Source organism: Geospiza fortis, unplaced genomic scaffold (genome assembly GCF_000277835.1).
Source record: "Geospiza fortis unplaced genomic scaffold, GeoFor_1.0 scaffold254, whole genome shotgun sequence".
Lineage (NCBI taxonomy): Eukaryota > Metazoa > Chordata > Aves > Passeriformes > Thraupidae > Geospiza > Geospiza fortis.
In genome coordinates, this window is record NW_005054441.1 from 1,731,355 (window position 1) to 1,742,202 (window position 10,848).

Consider the following 10,848-nt stretch of genomic DNA (forward strand, 5'->3'; position numbering starts at 1 on the left):
TGATGTTATGTTTGATTTCCTCTGTTCCAGAGACCAGGAGGTATCATTGAGCCTCCACTGCAGGGTGTCTGCTGCTGGTAACTGAGCATCCATGTGCTGACTGTACACTGTCCTCTGAAAAGCAGCTTGCTGTCTGTAGTCCATTTAGCAGACAAGATAGATTCCTGTTCCAGAGGATTCAGAGCACAAATTCTGCTGCAGCCAGGAGATCTATTGGACAAGGCCCTACAAAAAGCTCCCGAGGGAAGGATGGGGTAATGTTTTGAATGCAATTTGCTGATGGATGGTTCTGCCATTTTTGAAAAGGTTTTTGAGATAGAAGGAGCCCCAATTGTGAGAAATGACACTTGCTTTAAAAATTTAGAAGGTTTATTAAAGCCTTATCAAAAAGCACAACAGAAGACTGAATAGAGAAAATAATACAGTGTGCCAGGAGCAAGGGATTCTATCACCATCTGCTCATCCATGCAATAGATGTTCTGTCTTTTAACCCTTTAGCCACTCCCAAAGTTTTGTCAATCGACTCCTTCTTCACTGTCCAGTGGTGGAGGTCATTTTCTTACATCTTGATTGGAGGTCAGGTGTTGCCATAGTAACAAGTCCATCCTCCCAAGTGTCTGGACTACCCAGGCCATCCTGTGATAACAGTGCAAGGGGGGAGTAACATAACTATACAAAATTTCTCTTAACATATGCTTAATATTAGCTCTTTAATTGTGAGAATCAACCATCACATTACTCATCTATAACAAACCCCCCTTTTCCTTTTCTAGAAGTCATTTGGCTCAAACAATTAACTTAATTTTTTTTTTCTCTTGAATGAGTCGTACTAACATCTGTTGATGTGGGCAAGGACAGTGGGAACTGGAGAAAAAATCTTGGGTTTTCCTTAGACACACTTATTTGGAATGGACAAAAGGACATCACAGAGGTCCAGTATGGCTTTGAATCCCATCTACCTTGCCTATTGGGTTCCTACCCAGGGTAGGTGAATCTTAGTGGTGAGTACAGAGCCCAGCTCAGTCTTGCCCTCTAATCCCTTTTGTATTAAAAGACAATTGAGGAATAATAAAGGTCCAGTATGGCCTTTTTTGCCCCTACCTTACCATGCCTATGGGGTTGCTACCCACATCAGGGCTATGGAATCTTCGTCGTAGTGAACAAAGGGACCAACCTGGTCTTGCCCTCCATTCCTTGTCTTACTTTACTTATGGTTCTTAAGGAGGCTGCCCCATTACCTCTTATGGTCCCTTATGCACTTCCCCTCAACAGATGCTTGTAATTTCTCATGCATTGAAACAGAAAAACAGTTCTCAAGCTGGCTTGTGGAAACTTGACTCTTACTTTTTGGGCATCTTGTTGTTTTTCTGGTTATCTCTTGGTCTCTGCTTGAGAGTCAAACTCATTTCACACAGTCTGGATGTTATAGTCCATTCTTTGGGTTCTACTGGGCCTTTAACTCTGTTAGCATGAGTCCATCCCCGTTCTGCAGTTTGCATGGCCGATACACTGAGGAGTTAGGGGCTGGTCTCTCAATGACTTGATCATTACCCAATCTCCAGGGTTAATATTAAGGATTCTGAAATCTAGGGTGGTAGTTTGAAGCATTGCCCTGTTATGTCTTAGCCCTTCTAAAGTTTGTGCTATAGACATAACATATTTCTTGGCATTGGCTTCCCCTTCCTCACAGGCAACCTCCTGGGGCAAGGTCAAAAAGGGTAACCCAAACATAATTTCATCAGCTGAGACCCCCAGATCTGACCAGGGCTGGGTTCTAATTCGTAACAAGGCTAAAGGGAGACATTTTATCCATGACATCTGGGTTTCAATCAACAGCTTAACTAGAGTTCTTTTAAGAGTTTGATTCATCCTCTCAACACAACCAGAACTCTGTGGATGCCATGGAGTGTGTCATTCCGATTTTACTCCCAGTGTTCAAACAACTTTCTGCAATATTTTAGATGTGAAATTAGTTCCTTGGTCTGAATCAATCCTGTTTAGCATCTCCTATCAGGGGATGATTGATTCTAGAAGTGTTTTACTCACAACATGGGTATTGGCTTTAACAGTCGGTACTGCCTCTACCCAATGAGTCAAGTGACCTACTATCACTAGCAAAACCTTCCACTGGTGTACCTGGGGAAGTTCGGTAAAATCTACTTTTTATTTAACATTTGCCTCCCATCTGCTAATCTCCACTTCCTGTTGTTATCTTTCTTGGCTCCTGTTTTAAGGACTTCTTCCTCTTCTGTCCCACTGAATACAGGGACTTCTTGCATTTCTCTCATGGGGGTAATACCATCATTAGTTTTTCTGTCCCTGATTCAGCTGCATTTTTAGCTTCTAAATATGCTAAATTGTTCCCTTTTGCCTCTTGAGTCACCCCTTTTTGATGTCTTTTAACATATACTACTGCTACTTCCCCTGGTAATTGTAAGGTTTCTAATGCTTCTTAAATAAGTTTCTTGTGAATCAGTTCCTTTCCCTTTGAATTTAATAGCCCCCTTCCCAAATTTTTCCAAAGGTATGCACTACTCCAAAAGCGTATTTTGAGTCTGTATATGTTGTTCCTCTTTTCTGTCTTAATATTTCCAGAGCTCATTTTAGGGCATATAACTCACATGCTTGGGCTGACTAGTTGGAAGGTAATTTTCCCTTTTCTATGGCTCCAACCCTTCATCCACTATACCATACCCCGATACCTGGTGCCCCTGGATTACCCTTGAAGATCCATCGATGTACAATTGTTTCCCTCCTTGGAGTGGTTGATCTGTTAGGTCCTCTCTTACTTCAGTTTGATAGTTTATAACCTCTAGGCAGTTATGTATTAGTTCCTCATCTAGTTCTCCTTACAAAAACTGGGCAGGGTTGATTTGGTTACTCACGATTAGCTCTAAATCACTATCTATTAAGATGGCTTCATACTTTAACACTTGGGAATCAGTGAGCCATTTCTCAGCCTTTTGGCTCAGGATACTCCTAACTGAGCGTGGGATGTATATATTCAGTTTTCCCCCAAAGATTAATTTTTTGCTTTCTTCTACAAGTAGGGCAGTCACTGTCACCATCTGAATGCCGGTTGGCCATCCCCAGCTGACAGGGTCTGGTAATTTTGGTAAATAGGCCACTATTTTCCTGGATCCTCCCCAGTCTTGGGCTAGTACTCCATGAGCTACCTTTTTTTCTATATCTACAGATAAAGGGGTTTGTCTAAGGCAGGAACACTCAGTGCTGGTACACTGACTAATTTTTGCTTTAAAGCTTCAAACTTTTGCTCATCTTCTTTTTCCCACCTAATCTCTTCTTCTACTGACTTTTCATACAAGAACTTGACGCCCTGCAGGTATCTTTCAATCTGTAGCCTACAATATCCCAACAGGCCTAGAAACCTTCTAACTTCTCTCTTAATTTTAGGCTGTGGAAATGAAATCCGTGTAATTCTCTCAGGGTTCAGTCACCGGCTCCCTTGACAAATTACATGTCCTAGGTATTTTACTTCACGTTCTACAAATTGGAGTTTCCTTTTTGATACTTGAAGTCCTTGGTCCCCCAGAAAACTTAATGCCATGGTGGATTCTCAAACTTCTTTTTCTTCCTGTCCTGACAGAAACAAATCATCTACATATTGGATAAGTTTTATCTCAGGTTGATGGAGAAAGTTGTAGTACTTCTTCTGGTGTTTGACCACTGAATAGGTTTGAGAATTTGGAAAACCCTTGGGGTAACCTAGTCTACCAAAGCTATTGCTTCCTCCCTGAATCAGGGTCCTTGTATTCAAAGGCAAATATATCTCTACTTTATCCTGCTAGTGGGCAAGCCCAAAAAGCATCTTTGAGGTCTATCACACTAAACCACTGGTGTGATGTCAGTAGTGTACAGGGGTTAGGCACTACTGGGTATCGATTCACTGATCTGTTATTAATTTCTCTTAAGTCTTGGAAAAGCCTGTAAGTCTCATTTGACTTCTTTACTGGTAATATGGGTGTATTATGGGGGGACATACATGGTTCTAAGGTCCCCTCCTCAAGTAGGCCTTGGATCACCGGCCGTAGTCCTTGTCTCCCTTCCAGGGAGAGTGAATGTTGTCGTACCTGAACTGGATGGTTTTCATTAACTATTTTTATTACCATAGGTTTAATGTTAAATTTACTTTGATTTTTCAGTTTTGCCCATGCCATTTTATGAATTTTTTTCTTATCTTCTTCCCTTAATTGGAGAAGCTTAACTACCATTTTTGCTTCCTGTGGGAGTATTCCAATGTCCAACTGCGCCTGTAAATCCCGTCCTAATAAACTGCACCCCGCCTCTGGAACTAATAGGACATTCCCAATCCCTATTTTATTTGTCCCTTCAAACTTTACTTGCTTTATAAATGAGACTTTGAACACTTCCCCTTTTGGACTTACTACGTGCATCGTATCTTGACCCTTTTTGCACCTCTTTGGAATTCTATAAACACAAGTTCTTTCAGCCCCTGTGTCTACAAGAATTCCAATTCTTCCTCCTGGGGACCCATTTTTGAAGTTATCAAGGGCTCCTGATGGTATTCTGTCCCCAGGAGGTAGAGGCCCTGATACCTCTAGTCTTCTGCTTCTCCTTTTTGTTCAGTCTCATAGACTCTCAGGTCCTTTTCCCTTTGGGGGCAATTCTTTCTGATATGCCCATTCTCTTTACAGTAAAAGCAAACTGGTCCTAGGTTCCCCCATCTCCCAAACTCTCTTTTTTGTGTCCAGTCCCAAGAAGCTGTATCCCCCCTCCATCTCTTTTCTCACATTTGGGGTCCCCCTTCCTTGCATGGGTTGTTCTTTACGTGCTGGTGTCCTTCCCTAATGGTGGTTACCATTACCTTGGCTTTCGCCTTGGCCTTCTCTTCATCCCTCTTTACATGCACTTTCTGTGTCTCTCTTGAAAGATCTTCTAATCTCCTTTCTTGCTATCATCTAACTTTTCTAACTTCCTACGTACATCTGGCCAAGCGTGACTGACAAAATTTATCTTTAGCAAGATCTGTCTGGCCATTGTATCAGGGTCATATTGCTGGCCAGGGGTCTGTGTACAAATCATGAATGTGACAGAACTGCTGAGGAACATGTCTCAAATTGTTTATTTTCTAGCATCAGTCTAATTACATGGTTATGGCAATGGGAAGATGCCAGCAGCTCATGTCCCAGCAGCAGACAAAGAACTTAATGTTACTTCAATTACTTCAAAAGTTTTTTGTTACTTCAACTTACTTCAAGTTTTTTGACCAATCACCCAAAGCAAAAGCATATTGACAGTAGTTCTGTCCAATCACTATAAGCACACATACCTTTTGTTAAAACAATGCTTGCTTCTTTTGAATAGAATACCTGCTTTTAAGCCTTAAAACACAATGCACAGAGCTCCATTATTAAGATTAGAACTTCCTAACATCTGGCTAGATATACTTTTCTCTAGCTTATGGAGTTATTCTAGACAAGCGTTAATACACAGACCATTGTTTTATTTGTCCTTACTTTTCTACTTCTTATATAATTTTTCTGCTGACAAATCTTATGGCTACTGCTTAGCTCTAATTGCAGTTCTGTTATCTCTGAGGCCTGTCTTTTGCAGCTTTACCAAAACCCTCTGATTTTAAGGACTTCTACAAGTCAACCTGTGAATATTGCCTCATATGTCTCCTCAATCTTTCTAGCTACTCTGTTGAATTTTCTTCCCTCTTGCTGCTCACTGAAAGCTTTACAAGCATTTTGATTTCATGGAGCTACTTCTTTGATACCACTTATAATTAATGTTCTGTTCTTTTCCATGTCTTGTATTCCCCCAGGGCTGTTGTGGTCCCAACTGGGGCATGCTACAGGCATTTTCAGGTCCCCAGGAGGTCCTTGCATGTGCTCCCTTTCCCATATCGGTATCCCAGCCACCTGGATCATCTGTCTTTCCTCTGGTGTGAATAACACAGTCATTACTGATTGCATCTCTTCCCATGTATAAATATTGGGCCCCAGAAACTCGTCTAACTGTTCCACTAATCCAATAGGGTCCTCTAGTAATCCTTTTAATTCTTTAATCCTTTTAATTGAACATTCTCACGTCAGAGGAATTGAGAGGTACAGTTACAAATCCAACTCCTCCCTGCACCCCACCCAGTGGTACTTTTCTCAGAGGATATAATACTATTGCTTGGTTCCCATCCCCTGATCTGCTTTCCTCTCATTGTGCCATTCTGTTCCTAGTGTTTTGGCTAGACCCATCATAGGGCAAGGGAGGTGCAGTTGGGGCTACTGGAGGGGGGGGGGGCAAGTTTTCTAACTGGTCCCATTCTTTATTTTCTGATACTTTAAACATGCTCACCTTCGTTCTTGAAGTCTCCCCCTCCCAGCAGGCAGCGTAGTCACACTCTTCCTGATTTAATGGTTTCTTAGCTCTTACATGGATGTTTTATGCCTGACATATCCTTCCTTCGTCTGATCCATGTCCCGGCCAGTGTGCATGATCGCTCCTAATTTCCCTTTTAGTCCATTCTACCATGCAGTACTGAATCATTTTGAGCTCGTCCTTATCTCTGGTATTGGGGTCATATTGTCACCGGGTTAGTTTCCTTCCCAGAGGGCTATCTGGGGGTGTCCCTATTGGTGCTTCCTCGCTTCTTCCTTCCTCCTTGGGGAATTCCCTGCTTGTTCCCAATCCCATCTCAACAGGTAACCACAGGCCCTCCCAGGAAGGCCCGCCTTCCTAAGAAAGGAAAAGGTAAGGAGGAAACAAGGAAAGGAGGAAAGAGAAGGAAAGGGAAGAGAGAGAAAAAAACTTAACCTCACCTCCAAAAAGTAAAAAAAACACCTACGATCCAGGGACTTCTGTATCACCAGGTTGGTCCCTGCTGTTCCTCTCCTTCTTGGTTCAGTGCTCTGGTCCCACAGTTGCACTCTGCTCCCTGCCCTGTCTGGCTCTGCTCAGCTGCAGCCCTGTCCCAACATGAGCACAGTCTTCCCTGATGGGCAACCCCCACTGCAAACCCTTCAGCGGCTGCCCCGCTCCCCGGCCCCCAAAATCCTTCAATCTCACATGTCCTGCCAGCCACAGTGTCATGGGGTCCCCCCATGTGTCCTGCTGTTTTTTCCTCCCCCCAAGTGTTCCACTGTTTTTTCCTTTTGACTGTCCAATATCCTGAAGCTTCAACAGACCAGGACAGGTCCTGTGTATTACTTGTTTGAAGCTGACTTTTATACATTGGCATTATGGAATTACAATCTGGGCAAAAATAGTTATGAGGATGACGCTCACCTCCCCTTCCCCTTTTTCTTTATTCAGTTGCCTGGTGTCTTTGGGGTTCCAACCTGTGACCACCAGTAGTCCTGGGAAAGTCTGATAGAATATGCCAAACTTGTGGCAGGGGCGTGTCTTTTTTGAAAAGTCCTAGGGCCACCAGGGCAAGGTGTATATCATGGACTAGTCCCTGTTTGTGAGACATGATACTCACTTTCAAAAAATTTAGGAAGTTTATTAAAATCTTATTAAAAATACAACAGAAGACTGAATAGAGAAAATAATACAATGCACCAGGAGCAAAGGATTCTGTCACCATCTGCTCATCCACACAATGGATATTCCATCTTTCAACCCTTTAGCCACTCCCAAAGTTTTGTCAATCGACTCCTTCTTCACTGTCCAGTGGTGGACATAATTTTCTTACATCTTGATTGGAGGTCAGGTGTTACCATAGTGTGAAAAATGCCAATCACTTGTCTTAAAATTTTAAGGGTTTAATAGTAATAAAATGGTTATAAAAATAATAATAACAATTAGAGCAATAAGGATTTGGACAATCGGAGTTAGGACAATAAAGGACAATAAAAAAGCAAAGAGTTACAGACGTCTGGATGCTTCCTGGGCATTAAGCCCCCCAAAAGCATAACCACTAACAAAGGATTAACCCTTAAAAGCAATAGCCTGTTGCATATTCATATATCTCATACATGATGCAAACATTCCTTTCAAGCTAGGGATTTTCTGTTTGTTGTCAACTTCCCCTCCTTCATCTTGTAAATCATTGTTTGGCTCCTCAGAGTCTGGAAGGAGGTAGAAGGAGTCTGGTTTTTCCCGATAGGGAGGCAATAATTCTTTTGGAATTTTGGTGTCTTGTTGCTGTAATCTCTGTGAAGAATTTCTTGATTATCTTATCCATTCTTTGAGCTAGTTACAAAAAGTATCTTACATCACATAGTTTCTATTTTAATATTATGTTATAGCCTAAAACTATATTTACACACTACTTAACAAGGATTAATGCAGTACTAACAGTACTACAAAATTAATACAACATAACTTTCCAACATAACACATATAGTATTCCTTTCAATATTTGCGAAGAGCCAATCCTATAATATGCATTTTTCACATGTAGTAACAAGCTGAGCCTCCCAAACGTCCCAACTACCCAGGCCATTCTGTGGTAACAATGCAAGGGGGGAGAAACATCACTATACATCTACAAAACTTGTCTTAACATATACATCATATTTGCTCTTTAATTGTGAGAGTCAACCATCGCATTACTCATCTATAATACCGTTATCTGCATCTTGTAGTACGATGGGAACCCTCTCTCCCTGTTTAAGGGAACGAATATTCTGTATCAGCAAGTTTATTTATCAGCAGTAAAATCATTTGGAACCAAGTTAGTGTTTTAGGAGTAATGTTACATTAATTATGCATTGCTTTCCCTGGAACTTGCCTGTTTATAGTAAGGTAACTGTTCTCTCTTATTGTAGCTTTCTTAACAGCATTTACTGCCTGGGGAGGGTCTGCAGCCCAAGGAAATGTATCTGCTGAATGAACCACTACCAGCAGCGTGCAGACAGTGAGCTGCAGTCTATCCATGAGGCAAGTGGAAAGCTGTAGACAGAAGTGTGCTGAGTCTTGCAGCTACAGGCATTGTACCTGCTGCAAAGCAGGAGATACGTGAATTCTCTGTCCCACCTCCTTTGTCAGTGGAAGACGCATTAGGAATTTGCTGCATGGGATATGGTCTCAGAAGACCTTTTAACAGCTGCCTGGATCCTCGAAAACTATTACTATTAAGTAACTATTGTTACTTAATGGTGTAGAGTCTTGCCCTGTGCAAGATTCGGTGCCTTCTGTATGGTTTTATTGGGGAAAGAATATTTGCAGCGTGTGCCACCCTGCAGGCAAGTGTTTTCTCTATCCTGCTGTCTGGAAGGGTCACACAGCCTTTCATCTGATGTGCTTAGGAAAAGCTTTGGAGAAGGGGTAAAGCTGTTCTAAAAAATGCGTCCTTTATTAAAGCACCAGTGAGTGCTTGATGGTGGCATTGGTTCTGTGTGTAAGAACAGCTAGCTCTCCAGCACGCAGAGGAAGCTGTGCCCAAGCCAAGGGTCAGTGGAAGGCCCTGTGTTGTGAATGCACTCCACACCCACTCCTTCTGACCCTGAGACAGCTCTGGAACGGAGGGGGTTTGCCTGCTGCGTTGTGAGTGCACCCCAGCACATCTCTGGTGTGATACAGCACAGCTACCGAACCTCGGTCATGTCCCTTCTCCTTTTCCTGCTGCAGGGCTCGTGAAGCCCCAACTTTACTGCCAGCAGGATAGAGCACTACAAAAAATTCGTTTGGATAATGGAGCAGTAGCATCGAACTCCAGCTGTTTTGAGCTCCTGTTGGAAGGAGACACTGTGGGGGACTCCGCATACTGGAAAATGCAGAAATCAAGTATTTAATATGCTTTTCACATACAGGGAAAACAGGTAGGGAGGTGAGAAAGCTTGAGCTAACAAGGATACAGTTGTAGACTTCTTCACTCAGATCTTGGGAGTTATTTCGAAAGTCGGGAAAACAACTGGAACAGCTTTGCTTGAAGGGATGTCACTGATAGGGGAGATGCATGCTAATGTCTTTACAAACCTATTTGATGGGTGAGGGTATGGGTGTTAACATCTTTGAAATGGCTCTTGAAGTCTCTACTAACTTCAAGCAGGTTTGTTACCGAGCCCAGATAGCCCAACTTCTGAAACAGACAAGTGGAGGATAAACCTGAACTTCTGAACTTTGGGGTAAAATGACGGGTTCAAGGGGGAGTATGTGGTAAGGCAGTTTGGGAAGGCTCTACCTTCCTCGTACCTCAGCCAATGGGAAAAGGAAGAGGGCAACATGCGACCGGGAATTTGGGATAAAAGGAAGCTGCGTCCTCTGAAACCTCGAGAGAAAAAAACGCCATGGGCATGCATCCCAGTGGATCCTCTCCCGTCATTCAAATAAAATTGCAGGATTCCTCAGTCTCCTTTATGGACATTGGCTTTTCATTGTGTGATTTTCCATATATCACCAAGAAGCACAGTAGAGAGTTGTCTTTTCATTGGTGTACTATGAACAACTAGAAAAATCAATGTATACAGCATCTCTATAAACTGTGTCAAAGCATGTTTATTATTTCTGCAGGAAATAGGAACCATACAGCAGTATAGACAGACAGTGAATTAAATCAGAATCTTTGAAAATTCATTAAAAATATTTCAAGCGCCAATAAGTAAGAGTTGTAGATCCTACCAAAAACGAACCACAAAAAAAAAACAACCCCTGCCCCACAAAAACGCAAAACACCCACAACAAAACAAAACCACACTGCTCTCCCCACCCTGCAAGCAGCCAGCAAAGACAAAAGGGAGGGTCACAGCCCCGGGATTAGGCAAACAGCCTGGGCACCGCAGGTGGGGTACCTGGGAACACCAGGTAGAAATCCCTTAGGCCAGTGACGGCGCGGGCGTGCTTGGGCAGCGGCCGGCGCAGAGCGCACAGGCCCGGCCCGGCGCTGCCGGGGGTCCCGGTTGGCGCGGAGCGCACAGGCCCGGC

General features: G+C 42.9%; 1 protein-coding gene across 1 annotated transcript in view; it reads left to right on the forward strand.

Moving 5' to 3' along the window:
• The first annotated feature begins 938 nt into the window (after positions 1-938).
• Positions 939-10,848, forward strand: part of NDUFA11 (NADH:ubiquinone oxidoreductase subunit A11) — a 13,289-nt gene continuing 3,379 nt past the window's right edge. The window contains exon 1 of the mRNA XM_005427322.2: positions 939-984. Within this exon, the coding sequence (XP_005427379.2) occupies positions 939-984 (46 nt within the window). The remainder of the gene's footprint in view (positions 985-10,848) is intronic.